The sequence below is a fragment of the Pempheris klunzingeri genome, chromosome 11, assembly GCF_042242105.1.
Source record: "Pempheris klunzingeri isolate RE-2024b chromosome 11, fPemKlu1.hap1, whole genome shotgun sequence".
NCBI lineage: Eukaryota > Metazoa > Chordata > Actinopteri > Acropomatiformes > Pempheridae > Pempheris > Pempheris klunzingeri.
The window spans coordinates 2,892,805-2,913,909 of record NC_092022.1 but is presented as its reverse complement, the minus strand read 5'-3'; the positions used below and the strand labels follow the sequence as shown (position 1 = coordinate 2,913,909).

Sequence of the window (21,105 nt, the reverse complement as noted above, 5' to 3'; positions counted from 1 at the left end):
TAACTCCCTTGACAATGTTGTGTTACTGTAAAAAAGTTGTCCTTGTGCAGAGAGGTTCTTATCAGTCCCCTTGTTATGTTTATGTACAAACAGCACATTCCTGTGGGGGAGACGGGTGTGCAGAACAGGATCCGAGCACGACTCTGAAACTGGAAGGTCAGGAGGAGATGGGAGAAAAAGAAAACACAAAGAGGCAGAAAATGATTAGAGAACTTACAATACTGCACACAAGGTCTGGATGAGAGGGAGGGAGGGAGTAACAGACAGGGTGGTTAAGAGATAGATGGCCATGGAAAGAAAAAGGGATTAGAGACACAGAGTACAACAGCTAAATGTAATCTGTAGTTAAAGCTGCATGGGAGGGAAAGAGAAAAACTGAAAGGAGACGCAAATAAGTCCAAGGACAGATAAAAAGTCCGAATTATAACCAGCAGATGAAAGAAAACACAAAGAAAAACAGGAAAGGGAAAAGGTAGAGGAAGAGATACAAGCATACAACACCTGAAAAAAGAAATAATAATGCAGAAAGAGAGAGTTTCAAACACGGGGGAAGTGAGACAGGAAAGGAGAGTAAGGAGAGGGGGGCAGGCTCGAGTCTGGTAACTTCTGCATTCCTCCACATAGTCTCTGGCCATCATGTGCCACTCCCAGGTCAAAGGTCAGGAGAGCATGTATTGACATAAACTCCACACCCAGAAGTTACACACGCTCTGAGTAAAATGAACACAGATGGATGCATGCATGCAAACACAAAGGCAGGGACAGTTTGCATATGTATGAACAGAGCCGAGCACACATGAACACACACACACACACACACACACACAGTGATGAGCTCCCAGACAAATAGAGACAGGTACAGTCTGTATATACTGCACACACGAGTACGCACACAAATACTCACATTGTACAGAATGTCCACACTGAACAGGAGCCTGTCGAGAGTAAGTGGGCCACGAGCTCGAGACAAATTTCATCATGATTTATATAAATGAAAATTAGTGCCACTTTTCTATTAATTCACTTTAATTATTCAGCGTTTAATGATGAAGGCCCATTTTACTGAACCACAAAGCGTTTCTAAAGCAGGGAGGGGCGACTCTAAAGGTCAGAGAATGGCCCGCTGGCTGACTTTCCAACATGCCAACATATGGTTGCCAGACAGACAAATTCCCCCAGGACCAGACATCAGCAACGTCCGAGGGGGCATTGAGGTGGCTGCAGATTGTCATTTTGCATTTTCATACTCATATGCTGCAGCTAGTGAACATATGTTATATTTATCACCCTCTTCCACTCCAGCTTTGTTTCTCTCCACTGCTCCCTCTGTTCCTCTCACTGCCTCTCCACTGTATGTGTGTGAGCGTGCCTCAGGGTCAGTAATCATGAGTACGTGCACTTCAATGTGTTTGCCGGCAAATTATAGAAGTTACAAAGATAGCGTCAAAAGGAGCAGAGAAGGAGAAGGGAGCGAGACTTTTCCCACCATTTGGAAGTGATTACAACCATGCACCGCCACCGTGGCGTGGCATGGAAAACTGGGTGGAAAGACATACAGAGGAGTGGTGGAAAGCTGTGGGAGGACGTAATGGTTCCATATGGTCGTTGTGTATGTTTAAGGGTGGCGAAGCAGGAGGGGATGGGGATGTGGAGGGTTCCCTTGGAATGGGGAAACCCCATTTTTACAGGGATTTCCCTGAAGTGGCCTCCCCCACTGCACGTTTCATTTACTGTGCAATCTACGAGGCGGCAGCTGTGGCCGCCAGCAGATAATTACAGGGGGAGAATGAGTCAGCCAGTGTACCTGAAATAGACACAGCTTGCACAAAGACATTAACAGATGGGACAGATATAACTACAAGCCGCGATAACTATGGAAAATAAGGGGAAAATAAGGGTCAATGCTGAGTTTAAGACTCTACTATAGCCACTGATAACCTCATTTGTCATGTGTCATTTTTGCTGAAGGTAGCCACTATGACCACAAGTGGCAAATACAAATGTTATGGTATGATGACATGTTTAGTTTGGTGGACGTAGCTGAAGAGACTTGTTGGACACAATCAAAAAAGACTGAATGTGATTGATTTAGAAACTTTTTAACCCATAAAATAAAATCTGAGATGGTTTCATCAAAGCAAAGAAGAGCCAAAGCAGGAGGAGGCCCGTCAGCCACACTGCTATCACCATCAGGCTCACAGAGGATTTGGTGTTTTGTGGGTAATGCAGTCCAGGAGTCCAGGAGTCCTGCGGCTGCAGGTGAGTCAAGTCTGTTCCCTTTGAGAACTGAAGTTGCTGCCTCTCTTTGCCTAACCGCCTGTTTTTTGTGAAATATTGTGAAACATTTTGCCATATAACAGGATAACTATGGCAACCATTAGCTACCGGTCACACCAGACCGAGTGAGGCTGTACCAGCTGTTACCCTGTGTGTCTCCAACGAGCGTTTTATTGCTGATTAATTCAACTTTTCATTTATACGTGGAAGAATGTGTTATTTCTTGTTAAAGAAAAGGTTACACAGTCACTTTAAACTATCATTTACAGGTGTGGGATGATCCCTTGTAGTCCACGGTGGATAAAACCATGGAGTTGGCTTCACATTAAAAGCCTGTGCTGTGAACAGGAACACTTGATTCTCTCACACATCTCAATCAATGACCGATTCTCCTAAGAGTCAAACTTGGCCAGCTTTAACATTCTTTGAGAGCAGACAGTGGTCATTCTTTCTCTCCCCCTTCTTTTCATTCTTTTTCATCCTCGACTGAGACTGAGGCCGCTTTGGAGAACTTCTTTCACGCTGTGCCTGTCCACTCAAATGAATCCATTGTGTCTGAAAACATCCAGCCCGGCAGCTCAGACACAGAGGGGAGCATGGAGCGGCTCTGAAATACTGGACCCTGGCTACTGCAGTGTGTTCTTGCACACGCTTGTGAAATGTGGTGTGTCAACTCCACCGGGGGTTTGCCAAGAAGCGTCTGAGCAGACCCATCGTGCGTGCCCGGCTGGGTCATAAAAATAGGAGCATAGTGATTTCCCAAATGAACTCTGCAAATTTGTTTTTCGTCACCGTGGTAACGTGGTAAGAGCCCCACTTTGGAGCTTTCTTTCCATGGCAGCCTTCTGCGTCAGAGGGAGGGATTCTGGGAGCAATTACAGAGCGGGAATCTGGGCTGGAGGGGACACTAGGAATGTGTGTGAAAGAAAGTCACAGAGGGAGCGAAAAAGAAAGTGATTCAGACAGTAGAAAATATTCAAGGCTCTGTGTGTGCATGTAAGAAGGAAGGTTGGGCTTTCTAGTTTGCTGTCAGCCTCGTTAGTTTCCTTCAAGAAAGAATTTGTTAAAATTAGGTCCAGTGTGTCACATTCTGGCCTTGCCCTGTTTTGAAGCTGCTACTCCCATCCTGAGCTCCCTAAATGATCACATAATGCTCATATATACTTACCTCCACCCTATAGCGCCTTCCAAGAACTGACACACCCTCCAAAGTTTTTTCTGCAGCATCCTTATCCTAAACTCCATTTCCCTCAGCCAGTGATCTCACACACACACACACACACACACACTTCCAAGGAGAACATAAAGTTTCTCTTCAGAACTCTTCCTCCTTTAGCTAGATGAATTAACCTCTCCCCTCTCCACCCAGCAACCTACACTTTAATCAGTCTTCCTCTGTCGATTATCTTCCCGACTCCTCACCTCACTCACATCCTTGACACCTAAATCACTCCGCTCCGCCCTGTAGCTGCCCTGAACTCATCCAACCTTCAAATACACAGCACAAGCCCACACAACACTGACAACATGTTGACAGTTTGTTTTCCTACGATATCTTCTCACAGCCAATAAAACATGATTTACATTGAGGGAATTTACAGCACTTGGTTGACGTTAGGGAAAAGATATTTGTTAGATTATTAGTTAGATTAGATTATTGGCTTGAAGCTTGAAGTTTTTACCAAAGGTATTTATTAAACATCAATTATGACATTCATGTGTGATTGAAATCTTTCTGGATGTTACACAAGCCTGGCTTTGGTTTGCCTTTGATCAATAAAGGGTACATTCGTGAAATAAAGTAGGGCAGAGTAAGGGAGACAGGGCGTTTCTTCTTCAGCTGAAACAGACAAAGGATATTAGAGGATTTAGAGTTTCCTTTTTGGTGCCAGGTCCTCAGTCAGAGTTAGAACCATCAGTCTTTCATTCAAATATTAGTTCATTTGGCTATTTTATATGTGGAATCGTGTTTTTATGACACACATTTTATTTATTTTTCCTTTATTTACTTTGTTGACATTCGACTGAAGTGTTAGCGACACAACCTTGTTACATACAACACATGTTAGAATGAGAACCAGTGCTCCACCCTAAAGACCACATCCCTGATGACTGACCCGAGTCCACCCAGGCCGGTGACCTCTGACCCCCTTTCGTCTGTGCATCTGTCCACCCGTCCTCCCGTCCTGCCGCTCAGCAGTGACAACACCTTCGCTTAACCTGTAGCCAGGTGTGTGTGTTCAGAAACTTTTGAATGGGCAGGTCAGACTGGGTTCTAAGAGACATCACTTATTTAGAGATATAAACAGTGGAATAAAAAAAAAGATGAGCAATTTTAAATAGATGATATGGAATCATATCAATAAAATAGTCTTTAAATAGTCTACATCCACAGAAAGACACCCAGTCTGCTCATCTGTTGTCACTTCATGTGTCCTTTTCAGGCATTTTGCATCTCTTTATAGTCAATATGTGTTAATTTGGTATTTTTCCATCTTTTTTGTCACTGAGTTGTGTTTTTTTGTGATTGCTTTGCTTCTTGCTGTGGTAAAACTAATGTTTGTGTCTTTTTGGTCATTTTGTGTCTCTGTGATTGTTTTGTGCTTCTTTGTGGTCCTCTTCTGTCTGTTATTTGTTGGTAATTTTTGAATCATTTCTTAGTTGCTTCTCATCTCTTTGTGGTCGTCATTTGATTGATTCTGACATGAGCTGTTAACCTGACCTGGCCCTGCACCTGATGGGAGCATTATCCTGTGTGTAGAATTCATATTCATTCCACCCAGGATTTATTGAGTCTGGATTTGTGTGCAGTAATCCATCCATGAAACTACCACGCCAACTACCTGGGCACCCCCTTGGCCCCAGCCCTGCCAGTGGCACCAGTGTCCTAATCTGGGTTTACAGCTGTCGTATTTGACTCATATTTTATTTCACAGCAACATTCTCCTGTCCCTTTTCATTTGCAGCCTCTTTACACACACACCCTTCATTAAAACCCTGTTGAATGCAACTTCTACTGTCTCGTCTTGGCCACTTGCCGCCTCATCCGCCCCCTGCAGACCTGAACAATTACATCTCTGGCTTCCTGGAATCGACCAGCAGCCATTCCTTTAATCACGATCACCCTCAGTGCACATTGTTTTTTAACAGGAACTTAAGAAAAACACCCTCTGACAATATGTCTGCTCTTGTCATTTTCTCACACGCACATACGGGAACACTAACAGGCAATTCCCAATTGTCTCATATCAGATCAGTGATTCAGCAGCGTCTGCAGAGGGTCTCTACACCTGGAAGGAATGTTCCACACACCTGCAAATTGTCTGCACACAAGTGTGCACAGATGTTTTCCATCTGCGTGCCCCCCAGTGAGTCATCATGAGCTTCTTTATGCTGTTATGATCTCACAGTGGCATCCTGAGTTGTACAGACAGTGCTGCATACTCTCACGTCCAGCCAGAGTAAGTGAGTGAGTGCGTGGGCAAGTAGTGACTGAAGGCCCTTGTGTCAGTAGGAGTTTTAATGGGAGTTCCACTGAAATCATCTATGGTGGTATGTCCTCATACTGAATGAGGTGTTGAGCGATGAATAGCCGAAGGCTCGGTCAGTATCTGACCCGAGGTCAGATGCTGGACAAACCCTCAGCCAGGCCCGTAAATGAAACGTCTCAGCAGCCGTCCTCTGCTGCCGTCAGTGCTGCTCTGATTTAGCACTTTGTGTGGATGTTCTCACCCCAGAGGTCAGAACAGAGGAAGGATGGTCCGGCTGAACAACAACTCCTCAGTCTCAATGAACAGTTTGAGCCAGAAAAGTTCTTTAACCCAGTAAGGAAGAGTTTCAACTCATAATCAGATGATGTTGAGTCAAACTCTGTTGCAACAGAGTGAACTAACTCAACATTACCAACAAACACAACCCTTGTGACCCACTGTCCAAACAGAGGGGTAACGACTTTTCAGGTGGCTTTCACACTGACAGCATAAATACCAGACACAGACTCATTTGACCCTTGTGCACATATCGGGCAAAAGTGAGAGTGTGGCCTGGCAGAATATTTGTCATTCTGCAGGTGTGGCTGTCTCGTGACTTCCCAGACTCAGCAAGCATCCATCGCGGTGCGTGGCATTTTCACATGAGGCTGATAACGGTGGTGGAGCAGAGTAAACCGAGGCTTAGCATGGCCCCTCCCAGCGGCACTACACACACCGAAAACTGGCACACATTTGGGGGATTTTGTTCAATGTTAATGCTGCACTTCCATGTGGAGATCATTAAACAAGCATAGTTTTTCAGTTTCAGTTATAACTTGGTTATATTTATCCGTGTAAACACTTAGGACTCTGTGTTGCTGTCTTTTCTGATTTTAATCAGAAACACAGTGATTTTCTGAAGGGGCAAGATCAAACTGATTTCCTCACACATTTTATCTCCCCACATACCTGACAGTGGTTGTTTTTTTCCCATGTAAATTGTGTTTCTGGCTCTTTATCATAGTTTACAGTAAATGCAGTCCTGCAAAGTAAGGAAAAAGGGACAATAAATGATTAGCATAGGATGTTATTATAATCTAGTTTTCACTCACATTCAAACTGAATACATATAAATTCACTGACTGAAGAAAAAAAATGAAAATTAGAAACCAAAACAGCTCACGTCTGTCTATCTCTGTACACACAATGATAATAACAATATGCCGACACTGTGAAGACATTTGAAGCCATCCATAATTAATCCATGAATATGGACGGGAACAAACTGTGTTCTGCCTCCTTAAAGGAGCAGAGATTAGCGTGTCGCTGGGAGAGGAACCGTTCAGGGTGGGTGATGACAATCACGGTAATGACGGAGAAACATTCTTGATGTTGGTCCAGAGGCTTTGAGGTACGTCCTAGGTGGCGTTGCTGTCTGCCAAAACTTGTGACACAGGACAGAATCATTATTCACACGAAACATTTCATTGGCATGTCTGCAAACACTGGCGATTATCCCTTTCATATTTGAGAATCATTAGAGAGTTTAAACTAACAGGAAGCCAGTTAAAGAAATTAAAAGGTCGCTGTCAGTCCAGAGGTGATAGTTGATGCAACCTTTTGTATCCACTGGTACGACTTGGTACGATTGTGCAACAGAAATGATCAGAGTCAAAAGTTTATGGAATATTTTGTAACTCAAACTTGTCATAACATGTTTCCAACACCATGACCATGGTGTTTTTACAAGTAATAAATGCTTAACAGACAGCAGACTTCCTGCTAAGACGATATATGAGCCAAGAGGAAAAACATTAGTAACATTAGTGTGTGTCACACACCTGCATGAAAGGTGTTCATCTTGATATCAGACCGAATGAAACGCACGACGGGCCCTTAAACAAATTACATTTGAACCGGTCTCATATCTGTGTGTTAAGCACTGAGGTGGAGCAAGAACGTAATTAGCTTAGCTTAAATTAGCATAACTGACTGGAAGTAGATGGAAACAGCTAGCCTGGCTTTTTCCAATTCAAAAACATGTCCTCCAATCGACACAAGTTATCTGTTTTTTTTCTTTTTATCTGTACACAAATGTATTATCATATTATATATATTTATTAAGTAAAGTAATATCTTGTCATGTAAGGGGAGTCACATGCTGTATCTATTTCTTACAATACTTTCCCTAAAACCACATCGCTTTTTACATTCTTGTTTGTGTACACAAGATGCAAGTGTGAAATGTTAATAACTGACGGTCAGAGATGTTGGTCGGCATATCTTTCTTTTTTACATTTGACGGGGTCAGGCTAGCTTTTTCCGCCTACCAGCAGTCTTAATCTATCCTAAGGTAAGGTAATCACGTGATGGCTCCAACAGACTGGTATCAATCTTCTTATCTTACTTTCTCCAAAATGTCAAACTAGTCCCTCAAAATAATCACTTCCATTAAATATCCTTAAGTTAGCTTTGAAAAATATATGCATATATGCATGGGAAAGCACTCATGGGAAAGTAATCTCCATCATTTATCTTGCTCAAACACTGAGTTTGAAGCTTGTAGCCTATATTGCCTTACAGCTATCATCTCTTTACCTTAATCTTTGTTTTCTCTGCCGGGCGTGGCAGTCAGCAGGACCAGACAAAACACAGCAGCCATCATGGCCACCGCTAAACAAACGAAAACCCCTAAAACTGTCTGAACTTAAAAAGACCACCTGTGACTGATGCTGGTTTTGTCTGTATGTGGGATTATTCACGTTTGGCTGGAGATTTTGATGTGTGATCACCTGTTTACATCTTTTAGTCTTCTGTCTGTCACTCCGCCTTGATTTTTATCTTTGTTTCTCCTTCTGCGTGCCTCTACCTTTCTCTGTAATTTTTCTCGTCGTCTAGATAACGAGATCTCTTTTGGAACCACTTGCAAGAATCCCTTTTGTTTGCCTGCTCGGTGACAGCACTTTAATATCCTGCTGCATGTTCCTTCCTGAAAAACAAACAAACTTGGAGTGAGGATAAGACTGAACATGACTTCAGACAATCTGTTGAGCAAGGATTGCATCTGAGAGTAAGCTGACACTGATGCAGATGGGCGGGAAGATCAATTAGCCAAGGATGTCCAAATGACACTTAACAATTGTTGCCTAATGGTTTGCATCTTGGAAAACAGAAACAAAACTTTCATGAAATGCAGGTAGGCTTATGCAAAAAACAGAAAACACAAATAAAAGCTCCCATGCTTCTTCTGTTTCTCCACTTCAAATGACCAACAAAAGAAAACAAAGGAGAAAAGCGAAGGAAAAAGGTGGATATCTGACCCTCATATAATCCAATAACAAGTAGCTTTAGAGGTACCATGTGTGGAATGTGCTTGTGTTAAAAAGCTGCAGGGGGGCTTCTGGAATATGTTTACTGGTTTGGAAAAGTAATTGTTCCTGCAAATCTACTGAGGAGATTGTGAAATAGTTCCTTTGTTTGACCATATCCTTTATGGGAGTGGGACAATCAGACACATCCGGCTATGGAGGATAGATAACATACCGTACTATACTATACCGAGCATCTGGAGCCTTAAACACCTTAAAGCCTCTTATGTGATTTCCCATTGTTGGATTTAAAGCGTCATAACATTACGTTTTTAAGTTTCATCTCCTTAACTTCAAATCAACTGATCAGCTTTTTTTAAAAATGCATGCTGCACTCATTTAGATCTTTAGCTGTACTTTACCTACAGTTCAAGCGTTCATCTGTTCAATCCACGTCTGGAATAGACACAAGAAAATAATATTGTAGATGTGTATCTAAAGTGTTTTGTCTATGAGCAGCAGTCTATGTGCAGGTACACATGTAAGTTAAAGTTCGTTGTGATTCATTCTTAGTGAGACGTCTCGCTTGTCCAGGTGTGACATGGACTGATCTCACACCCCCACAGTGACTAAAGACAATGATAAAATGATTCCCATAAGCTGAGACATCTCTCTTTATCATTTTCTGTCAAAAGGTGATGATGCCTCGCAAATATGTTGCAGTTTTAAGGGTGTGTGAGGCGGCTCATAACGTGCTTATGTGAGTCTAATGTGGGCGACTAATTGTGAAACATCTGATTATGCAACTTCATTTTGTTGCGTGTCTTTGGGATTGTTGGACACCATCTGTAACAAATACCAACAAAAAGAAAACTATTCTCACACCAAGGTAACAATCTTGACAGATTAAAGCTGGTGTTATTTTATCTTTTCATTACAAACTATACCCACTGAAGAGACACAACTGCAGCATTATCCGAAACTTCTTTTAAAAAAAACATAGAGGAAGAAATGTATTGTAAAGTAAAAGTAGTGGGAGTAAAAAGATAAAGCGATGAACTTGGACTTTAGTGTTCTAACAGTAAAGTCTGAGTAATCTTTAGTATAATGCAGATCAAATAAACATGTGTAGTTTTATTTTCTCTATTCTGCAAATCTCCAAGTTATTGAATTCCATTGAGGCCTCAGAATTTACCAACTTAGGTGGGTTGTGAAGGACAAAGGCATGCTCTCAGCAGTCCTGCGGTTTAGGCCGGTGGAAAAAGAGGGAGGCGACTCAGGGTGAGGGGGAGTGGCCAGAGGGGCGGATCTGAGGGCCCACAAGGTTTATATAGTTTAACAGCTTTCCCTCTCCTCCTGCCTTGTGTCTGTGAGCTCCCATTTCTGCCTGCCCAGCCTGTGCCTCTCTCTCTTTCTCACTGTCTCGCTCACTGAGTCTCACACTCTACAGCGACAATGAAAACCGCCAAGCAGACTACATACTCTGTGCGCTCCTCCTCCACAAGTAGCAGGGCTCCTGCTATATCAGTCACCCGTGGTCCTTTCCACAAGCCCCCCACCATCCATGGTGGGGCCGGTGGGGCCCGCATCAGTGTGTCCTCCAGCGTCTACAGTGGGCTGGGCTCTGGGATGGGAATGGGCTCTGGTGCAGGGGGCTTCTCCAGTGGCATCCAGGTGAGCGGCAGCGGGAAAAGCGCCGACATCATGGGCAACGAGAAGTTTGCCATGCAGAACCTGAACGACCGCCTGGCCAACTACCTGGAGACAGTGAGGAACCTGGAGCAGGCCAACCACAAGCTGGAGATTAAGATCAAGGAGGCCCTGGAGAAGAGCGGACCCGACTTCAGAGACTACAGCAAGTACCAGGCCATCCTGGATGACCTGAGGAGGAAGGTGAGGAGAGGGCTGGGGGAGGATGATGAGAGCAGGCAGGGGGATGTGCATATGTTGATTTATTAAGTGTTGAGCAAAAGCATATGAGTGGGATGGCAAGTGATGTGGACTTGAATGATGAAACCCAGGGTGAGGTATGGCATGAGAAATGTTTTTAGAAAATGTGGTGCAAGTATGATTGAGCAAGAAACGCATTAAAACAGAAGTATGTGTTTTCAAGATGTGTTGAAAGCAACATATTCTGTATCCCCTGACCTGAATGCAACCACATCAGCACTCAGGGTTACTGCTCCCCAGTGGTTTCCTAACAAACGGGGTCGAGTGGGTTCATGCTGGTGCTCTACATGGCACCCGCTACTGCTCCATGGGCCGGGGGCCGAGGGCCGAGGGCCGAGGACTGGACCGGAAACAGTATGGTGGAGGAATGTTGGAGCATCAGGGGTCAGACACACAGGAAAGCAGAAGGAAACAAAAAAACAAAAGAATCCAGGGATTTTACGGGCTGTAAAGGGTCACCTTGTGGCCCATTCATCATGACTTTAACCACCTTTTTCCTCTTTGTTTAGCAGAATAAGAACAGTGTGTTGTTTGTTGAATAATGGGACGGAACATATAGTACAGTCACTACTGTGTAGACATGAAATAAAAGTTAGAGAAAAGAAGAAACTCACTTGACTTAATGTGTGTAGGCTCTTTTAAGGTATGAGTGTGTGAATAATTAATTAATCAGATAACACAACTCATTTCACACTGACCTGATGTGCCCCACACAAATGCATCCAGCACAGTTAATTATTGTAAAAACATTGTAGAACTGAAAGCAAATTGAGACAATTCACAACCAGGAAAATGTGTAAATCATTCATTCCAGGTTTGACCCATAGAGTAGTAAAATATTGACTGCAAGAGAAGTGCATCATGTAACCCCCATCCTGCTGGCATTCTTCATTCAAACTATATTTTTCCCTTTTCAGAAAAGTAAGTCTAGTGTGGTTTCCAAATGGAACATTCCAGTTTGTCTCCAAACCCTGTGTGTCTGCTGCAGCAGTTCAACAGTTGGAAAATAGTGTTATTTTTGTATGTTCTCATTGTGGGAGAGTGTGGATGCCCACAAAGAGCATGTCTTCTTCTAATCTTTGTCCTTGTGGGAGCAGCATAGATAGCAGCATCAATGTCAGCTCACCCTCACTTGGAATTATGATATAAAGTAGATGGACAAAGTGGGAGGCAAAGGGAGGAAAAGAAGGAGTTTACCATCTGGTATTTCCCAAAATCTTTCTCATTACTCAAACCATTGCAAAAACTGATAGCTGAGGCTCAAACAAGGTCAAAACAGCCTCGTTTTTTTATTTGCTTGTGTTGCGAAAATCACTCAAACGGTGAGGCCCTCCACCTCAGCCCCCATCTGAGAAAACACTGACTCTCACGCCATTATTTAAACAGGCCGATCCAGTAATGCTCGCACAGTCAACCGTCCATGCAAACGCACACATACACGCGCTCTCACATGGCCGAGCACACACGCACACACACCATCACCAATTTCCTCATGCAAATCATCAGCCTGCGTCACGCTGACAGGATAGATCCTGTTCCTCAGCAGCGGCAGGACAGCTGCTGTCTGGCAGCCACTTATTGGCTCATGGACTTTGTCACCTGGATGCCTCCCCTGCCTTCCACCCCAGTCCAGCTCTTATCGTGAAGTAAAGTATTAAATAAATATTGCAACCATCTGCTTTTTTTTGAAGCGGCCCGCCAGCACTGTTCTAAATTACACACAAAGATAATTACATTTTCTCTCTAACACAAAACCTATCGTTACTTATCTCACTGGAAAAAACACATCCATTATATTCAGTTATATCAGTGCATTGTGCTTGTACCTCTGGCAATCAACCAAGTTTTCTATTTTAAGGTAAAAGTATAAACAGTGCCCATTTTTAATAGAATTTTTTTTTTGTGTACAATGACCTTCTTTTAAACTAGTGGACTTCAATTAACGGAATAGTTTGACATTTATTAAATGAAACCACTTTAACCAGCTGTGTGCTAACCAGGGCCAGCATCAGGTTAGCTTACGTTAGCACGAAGACCCAGCAACCTCTCGTTATCGCGATGCAACCAGGGAATCCTTTGGGTGCTTTTTCAGCAGACTTCGTTAACAAAGCAAAGTTAGTTCTTTCCAGTCTTCGTGCTAAGCTAAGCTAACCAGCTACTGACTGTAGCTCCATATTTAGCGGACAGATATGAGAGTGGTATCAATCTTTTCATCGATTCTTTTCATTCGCATAAAAGCAAATACGCGCTTCCCAAAATGCATAACTATTGTTTTAAGGTATTGTTCCTTGCTGAAAGTGATAGTGAAATTAAAATAAACTCTTTGCCACCTCTTTAGTGTAAATGTTCACCTAACTGATGGTTGCCTGTACTAGCCCCTGTCCTTAGTTTGAAATCTAAATAACAGTTTTTCTTTTGTAAACCTGGTCTAGGTGTTTGATGCCACCACTGACAACGCCCGCCTGGTTCTCAACATTGACAACGCTCGCCTGGCGGCCGATGACTTCAGAGTGAAGTAAGTCCCGGCAGCAGTACCCAGCTGCTGGCACACCCTGTTTTACTGCTGAATAGGTTGGAGGATGAACACGTAGTGCCGTGATCTAAAGAAACGGTTGTTTGTCTTGTAGGTTGTGAGTCATCACCTTTGCATCATAGTCGGCAGAGGCTTTTCAGTTGTGCCATAAATTTACTGCAATAGCAAACAGAGCTGGCAGAGCGTAGAATATTATAAGCTGGCCAGATAATGACCATGTACTTTTAAGCCTAAAGGACACCATAAAAAAAGATGACTGTAAGCGTGGGTGATCCTCAGTGCGCTGCTCTGTACTGTTTAGATACGAGTCTGAGCTGGCCATCCGCCAGTCTGTGGAGGCCGACATCGTTGGTCTGAGGAAGCTCATCGACGACACCAACATGAGCCGCATGAACCTGGAGAGCGAGATCGAAACCCTGAAGGAGGAGCTCATCCACCTCAAGAAGAACCACGAGAATGTGAGTATGATGACATTTAAATCCAAACCTCAACTTTAAAGCTTCAGTATTTCTCAATAATATTGACTATAATATTAAATATTTGTGTTAAAGTTCGGGGGGAAAAAAATGTTTAACATTCAAAAACGTATCTAATCTGCCTTTTAATCTAATCAGGATTGTGTGGGTGTAGTTTAGTCAGATTTGACTGATGTGCTGGCAATATTAGCAAACAACCCCACTGTCATCACATTTGATTCAGGCGTTTTTAAACTCTGACTGGTACACGGTGACGTCACATTTTCAGACCAATGAAAAAAGCAAGGATGAAAAGAAGACTGCAGAAATCATATGTTAAATAAACCAAAACTATTCTAACATTAGCAGAAAATTAGTTTTAGAAGAGGTTTTCAGGGCTTTTAACAGACGCTTAGTCTCTGGTTTTGTACACTTTGTCTGTGAAAATCAAACATTAGTCAAAGGTTGAGCTGCTTCACACTCAATTTTTAGTGTTGCTTTCAACAAAGCCTGATGAATTCCAAACAAAAGCCACTTTTAAAAGACCTCTGGACATCATTCCAGCAAACAGATACACCTTCAGAAGACCTGAACAAATATTTTGAGAGCAGCTGATCTCAATAATCTCCTTGAACATCGTCACCGTGTGTGTTTAGGCCACAACTGCGGCTGATAATTCCAGACATGCTGCAGGGCGTTCTTAAAAACAAGCTTGAGAAAACTTCAGTGGGAAGAGAGCGGTTTGTTAAGAAATCTGAAATATCTGTACGTGTATTTTGTGGGAAGCCTCGTCGTAAATATGGTTTCCATCCAGATTTGGCAGCAGAGAAAACACAAAAGAATTGAAATGACTATCATTTAAGTGCATAAACCATTTGCTTACTGAAGGAATTAAGAGTTTAGGGACACACAGGTTTAGATGCACCCCTGTATATTTACCTGACCATAACGTGATTGTGGCTAGCTAGAGGTCAGAGCTGGGTCGCATGAGATCAGATAAGAAAGTGTTTGTGATTATGTCCATTCATTCCTCTATCCATTCTTCATTCTTTAGGACGTTATGGAGCTTCGTAACCAGATCGCCCAGTCAGGAGTCCATGTGGATGTCGACGCTCCTAAAGGACAGGACCTGGCTCAGATCATGGCAGAAATAAGGGCCAAGTACGAGAAGATGGCACAGAAGAACCAGGAAGAGCTCAAGGCATGGCACGAATCTCAGGTGAGCGATTAACAAGAAACTACCATCTGCAAACGGGGTTAAAAAAAAAAGTTGAATCCTAGATTTTAATTTAAATCATCATTTCAGATTACAGAGGTGCAGACTCAGGTCACCCAGAACACAGAGGCCCTGAAGGGTGCCCACACAGAGGTGAATGACCTGCGCAGACAGATACAAACCCTGGAGATCGAGCTGGAGTCCCAGAGGAACCTGGTGAGAAGCACTCAGTCAGCACACACTTGATTTACCCCAACACATGATTATCTCAACTCCCGGCAACATCTAACTCAGCACTCTCACTTCAAGTCTCTCACATTTACTTTGTTGACACAAGCTTCACACTCTGGTGACCTTTTGCTATGGAGCTGTCATCAGCAAGGCAGGTTCACACTAAAATTTAATTTAACCCCTTCCTTTCTTTCGCCTCGCGCCAACAGAAAGGCTCTATGGAGGGCACACTGAGGGACACGGAGATGCGTTACAACATGGAGATTGAGTCTCTCAACGGTATCACCCTGGGTCTGGAGGCGGAGCTCACACAGCTGCGTAACAAAATCCAGCTGCAAACACAGGAGTACGAGGCCCTGCTTAACACCAAGATGAAGCTGGAGGCTGAGATCGCTACATACAGACGGCTGCTGGACGGCGAGGACTTCACGTGCGTGGATTTATGATTCCAACAAGGAAAAACCTTCACATTTTATACATAACCAACCTGCAAAGTTGATCATTGAAAAAACAAAAATGTGTTCTTGATCTTTCCATTCAGGCTACAGGACGCTCTGCAAGACCAGAAAACAGTGAAGACCAAAGTGATGACCGTCACACAGACCCTGGTGGACGGGAAGGTGGTGTCCTCCAGCACAGAAACCAAAGACGTTTGAATACCAGAAGGAAACACCTGACACTTCCCGAATCCTCTCTGTCACAGCATCATAACGCCAACATGCAACTGGTTCTAGTCACTAAGCATTAGCGTCTCATCATACACATTAGTTTGACATCCTGGGTATACAGCTCTTCCACAGGCTGATAAAAAAAAAAACTGGATCAGAGAAAAACTAAATCATCTTTTATTTATATCATCATGATTTATTTATGTGTTTGCGTGCCAACCTGCAGATGTTTACAAAAGTTCAGAATTGGACAATTGAGAGCTTTTTTTTCGGAGACAAACTAATTAAAGACATTGAATATTTCAAAGTAATAAACGAGTCAATTTAAATGCCAAAACATTTTCTTTTATATTTCATCATCTTTGGTTTTCTTTCTATCCAGTTTCAAGTCTGCCTGTTGCGCTGTTATGTTCAGACATATCAATAAAATAAAGTCCATTCGAGAAATTCATCTTGGTGTGAGCGTGGTGTTTTGACTTACGTCAAATATATCAGATTGTTGATATTATCACAACATGAGAAAGAGGAAAAATGAAACCAATGAATGAATAAATCAGGACACAGAATGATGACAGATAATTACAGAGGAATGCTTTCAATCCCAAAAGCAATGATTAAATTCTTGAGAGGAGTAGTTTGTGGCACACTGTGGTCTTAGTTTCATAAATATAAATGTCTAAATACACAAGTAATACACATATTCACATATAAATAAATAAAAACTTAACCCTGTGATTAAATTTGGCCTCAGAGTTCATGTATGATGAGCATAAGACCCATCATTCTCACTTCATTGGTAACTTAACCTCACACTCTTCTTCCACTCTATTTTTAAAGGTGCACTGCTGCCTTTACAATCACTGCACAATGTTGATGCTATTCTGCAGCTCGCAATTGCAGAGATGAAAGATAAAATAATTATTGCCACGATAACGTTCTCCTTCCTCATAGTACTGTAAACTGCAGCGCAGTACTTTGGAGTCTCACAGGGCTGAAGCAACATTTCCCCACCACTGTAACCCTTTGTATGTTTGGCCTGAACACCTTATTAAAGGATAAGGCTGCTGTAACCATATAAATTTCTTATGGTCAACGAATTCTATGAAAACAAAACTTCTCTGGCTTGTCTGGAACCTGTTGGTTCCAAGATGTAAGGCTAAAGAACTTCTTAAAGCAGCTGGCCACTGCAGTTTTTTGTAAACTTAACTCATACGCGTGTAAATAGTGCATTTGTTGGGGACTATTTTTCTGTATTTTCCGTTCCGTATTTAGTGCTGTGGTGAGTTTTTACAGCAATAGCATGCACTATATGTTGACTCAAAACTGTTACTGCCATGTTCAGTGAGCATAATGGAGCTCTGTGGCACAGAGAAGTAACATATATCAGGCTTCACACACACAATTACACACACAATGCTCGTTTATAGGATCAATGCATTGTTAGTTTTAGTCTTGTCATGGAAATTCGTTGCTAAGAGAAATATAGAGCATGAACCTGATCCATAAAGCTGCTGTCCGTATCACGGTTACCATAGATACAGCTCATTTACTACACACTATCAGCATGAAAATGTCAGCATACATTTTTGCCTTTTCGACAGATTAGTTCATAGTGGGTGTTGTAGGGACAAAGTCTAAGCAAGAAGGCTAAAGGTAAAAATGTAATATAGAGGAGTGGCCGGAATATTGCCTTTCACAGTGATATATAAGACCCCAGGACTTTCCTCCGTAATCCACTCTTAGCCGCCAAACCCCACTGTGCCAGGACACACTGCTTCCTCCTCTGATTGATCAGCACACTTTTAGCAATGGAGCCTCTGATTAAACGCCAGACTTCTCAAATTCTTGGTGTCCATTCGGAAGGCATTCACAGACCTCAGGCCTACGCTTATAGTGTCAGTGGAGGGGCAGGCGGCCGTGGGACTAGAATCTCAACCGCCACCTACAGCACACGGGTGGGCAGCAGCTTCGGGGGTGGGTATGACTACCAATCCATGTCCTCTGGATCCACCTCTGGAAACCTGTCCATCGGGAACGAGAAGGTAACCATGCAGCACCTGAACGACCGCCTGGCTAACTACCTGGAGACAGTGAGGAGTCTGGAGAAGGCCAACGGCGCTCTGGAGATCAAGATCAGAGAGGTCATCGAGAAGAGAGGCCCCTTAGAAGGAAGGGACTACGGCAAGTACAATGCCATCATCACGGATCTGAGGGCCAAGGTGAGTCAATGAATCAGTCAACAGATTGATAGTAGTAACTTAATGAAAAACAATAAAAGTGAGAGCTTAAAGATTTGGTTGGAGCATATATTTCACAACATCGCAGTGTACAAATATTACAGAGGTATAAATCCTTATCTCCATTTCAGCTATGAGAGATAGCATCAAAAAGATAACCCTGTTTGTTGTTTTATGACCTACAGCATGTTATCAAAGGTGCAGTCTTCCACCTACGCCATTTATCAGTGAAAATGACCTGCAGTTTCCAGTCCATAATGTCCATACTGTCTGTTTGTATTTCAAACACTGACATTTACAAAAACATAATTTCTTTCAGATATTTGACATGATAAAGGGTAACGCACATCTTGCCATCTCTCTTGACAACGCACGCCTGGCTTCAGACGACTTTAGAGTCAAGTGAGTGATCAGCTGTGTATACAAAATCAAACAGGCTCTCCATCTGGCCTGAACACATCTGATAGTCAGTATGTTTCATTAGGATGGAGTATGAGATTTCCATGCGGCAGACAGTGGAGGCAGATGTGGCCAGACTGAGGAAGCTTCTGGATGACACCAACGTTATCCGTCTGCACCTGGAGAGCGACATCGAATCACTGAGGGAAGAGTTGATCAACCTGAAGAAGAACCATGAGCTGGTAAGTCATGTCAGAGGTGTTAATTCAAAGTAAGAAACCTCTTCAGTAGTCTCAATACTACTGTAAATACTCTCCATCATGGCATTCGTTTTTGTTCCTTAACGTCTTTGCACAGGATAACCCTACTAACCTTCAGGAAATCACTCCCTGACTATTTCCTCCTCAACAGGATGTTGCTGAATTGCGTGCCCAGATAACCCAGGTTGGCGTCCAAGTGGATGTTGATGCTCCCAAAGGACAGGACCTGACCAGAATCATGGAGGAGATGAGGGAAAAGTATGAGAAGATAACACTGAAGAACCAGGCAGAGCTTAAAGCATGGCATGAATCTCAGGTAGTTAATTGATGTGTGTCCATCAAACACATTTGAGGTTGGTAGCTGTGTAAATACCTGTTCTATGCACTGTATGTATTCTATCTGGTCTCCAGATCACAGAGGTGCAGGTCCAAGTGACTGAGAGCACAAGTGCTCTGAAGGAAGCCACAAGTGTGGTGACAGAAACCAGGAGGAGGTATCAGGCACTGGACATCGAGCTGCAATCTGCATTTAGCTTGGTAAGAGCATTTGTACTCGTTTACATAAAGAGTGCATCTGTAGTAGTGTCAGCAGTTCACACTTTTAGTCCGAATATTTGGGGAATATTCTTATTCACTGTCTTGCAGAGAGAAGATGCCAAATATGGAGCTACAGCCAGGAGACTAGTTTAGATTAGATTAGTTTAGCTCGCTAATTGATATGTTACATCTGGTTTGTTTAATCTGTTCAAAAACCACCCATGTAAGAACAGGTTGTGTCTTTGTGCTAAGCTAAGCTAACCAGCTGCTAGCTGTCGTTTCATATTCATCATGTAGACATGACCGGTATCAGTCTTTTCATCTAACTAAACATTACGCTTCTCTACCGCATCAATCAATTGGATAATCAGGCTTTTCCTTTACCCTATGACAGAAAGCATCTCTGGAAGCCACCCTGCGTGATATTGAGATGCGCTACAACATGGAGGTGGAAAAGTACAACGTGATCATCCTGAAGCTGCAGCAGGAGCTCACTCAGATTCGCACCGACATCCAGCAGAACTCAAGAGAGTACGAGCTACTGCTCAACATCAAGGTGAAACTGGAGGCCGAGATCGCCGAGTACAGGAGGCTGCTGGACGGCGGGACGGACTTACAGTGAGTACGAGGAGAGGAGGTGATACAGTTGATACCTTTGTTGAAGGCCAGACGTTCAGGGCTCTACAGTGCGAGCTGACCGGAATTGGTGCAGGGAAGCTTTTGCAAATTTCATTCAAAGTAGCTTCATGCTAAGCATGAAACAGTAGTCTTCCTATCCTTTACATTTCAACTGCTGAATTTCATCCTGTGGATATCAGATAACTTTAACACCCAAAATATATTTGATGAAACAAAGGATCTCACTCCACTTTATAAACTGGGACCATGTTCAGCTTAACTCATAACAAAGAATAAACTTGTACTGATTTTATTCTTTTGTTCATTTTTTTCCAGTCTAGAGGACGCAATTGATCCAAAGATGGTGCAGACCAAAGTGGTGACAGTCACTCAGACTCTGGTGGATGGCAAAGTGGTGTCAGAGAGCAAGGACATCAAATCCAGTGAAAAGCTTGCCATTAGTTAAAAACCAAATAAAAACCCTTTGTAACAAAAATAAAAAGAACAATAAAAAGTGCTCCATTGTACCTGTGACATTTTTTTTAGGAGCAAAACAATCATTGCATGTATATTTCCTGATAATAACAATACGTATATTATTCCATAGTTCATAAATCTGTGAAAGGAATAATTTGACATTTTGGGAAATGTGCTTATTCACTCCCTTGTAATGGGTTAGATGACAAGATTGAGTCCACGGTGCCGGTGTGTTAAATATGAAGCTATAGCAAGCAGTTATCTTAGCTTAGCATAAGGGCTGAAAACAGGAGGAAACGGCTAGTCTGTCTAAAGGTAACAAAATCAGCACACCCACAGCTCAGTAATTAACACGAGAGACTTCTGCAGTCTCCGTTGGTTGCCTGGCTGCTTCACAGCGATGGCAGGACTCCCACGAAGACAGTGCTGCAGCTGAGAACTTCTTTCAAGCTAGCTATCTCCCCTGCTT

At 42.9% G+C, this 21,105-nt stretch overlaps 2 protein-coding genes across 3 annotated transcripts; both read left to right on the top strand.

The window, feature by feature from the left end:
• Window positions 1-10,424: 10,424 nt before the first annotated feature.
• On the top strand, window positions 10,425-16,559 carry krt18a.1 (keratin 18a, tandem duplicate 1). Of its 2 annotated transcripts, none has more exons than XM_070839830.1 (7): window positions 10,425-10,948; window positions 13,438-13,520; window positions 13,840-13,996; window positions 15,048-15,212; window positions 15,300-15,425; window positions 15,650-15,870; window positions 15,982-16,559. In XM_070839830.1, exons 1-7 carry the CDS (start codon window positions 10,511-10,513, stop codon window positions 16,094-16,096), a joined length of 1,305 nt encoding a protein of 434 aa, XP_070695931.1. In that variant the 5' UTR covers window positions 10,425-10,510; the 3' UTR covers window positions 16,097-16,559. The 2 variants fall into 2 exon arrangements, with proteins under 2 accessions (XP_070695931.1, XP_070695932.1); XM_070839831.1 differs by having other exon boundaries at window positions 15,650-15,874; window positions 15,989-16,559.
• Window positions 16,560-17,833: 1,274 nt separating this feature from the next.
• On the top strand, window positions 17,834-20,675 carry LOC139209926 (keratin, type I cytoskeletal 18-like). The gene is made up of 7 exons (XM_070839832.1): window positions 17,834-18,327; window positions 18,665-18,747; window positions 18,830-18,986; window positions 19,156-19,320; window positions 19,416-19,541; window positions 19,936-20,159; window positions 20,496-20,675. The coding sequence occupies exons 1-7, from the start codon at window positions 17,917-17,919 to the stop codon at window positions 20,623-20,625; spliced, it is 1,296 nt and encodes a 431-aa protein (XP_070695933.1). The 5' UTR covers window positions 17,834-17,916; the 3' UTR covers window positions 20,626-20,675.
• The last annotated feature ends 430 nt before the right edge of the window (window positions 20,676-21,105 follow it).

What these genes read in the sequence shown, in the direction of transcription:
- krt18a.1 (XM_070839830.1), top strand. Translation starts at nt 10,511, where the DNA reads ATGAAAACCGCCAAGCAGACTACATACTCTGTGCGCTCCTCCTCCACA. An exon ending in GCCGATGACTTCAGAGTGAA is followed by an intron (nt 13,521 to 13,839) that starts GTAAGTCCCGGC and finishes TGTACTGTTTAG; the next exon opens with ATACGAGTCTGAGCTGGCCA. An exon ending in CTGGACGGCGAGGACTTCAC is followed by an intron (nt 15,871 to 15,981) that starts GTGCGTGGATTT and finishes CTTTCCATTCAG; the next exon opens with GCTACAGGACGCTCTGCAAG.
- LOC139209926 (XM_070839832.1), top strand. Translation starts at nt 17,917, where the DNA reads ATGGAGCCTCTGATTAAACGCCAGACTTCTCAAATTCTTGGTGTCCAT. An exon ending in TCACGGATCTGAGGGCCAAG is followed by an intron (nt 18,328 to 18,664) that starts GTGAGTCAATGA and finishes AATTTCTTTCAG; the next exon opens with ATATTTGACATGATAAAGGG. An exon ending in GACGGCGGGACGGACTTACA is followed by an intron (nt 20,160 to 20,495) that starts GTGAGTACGAGG and finishes ATTTTTTTCCAG; the next exon opens with TCTAGAGGACGCAATTGATC.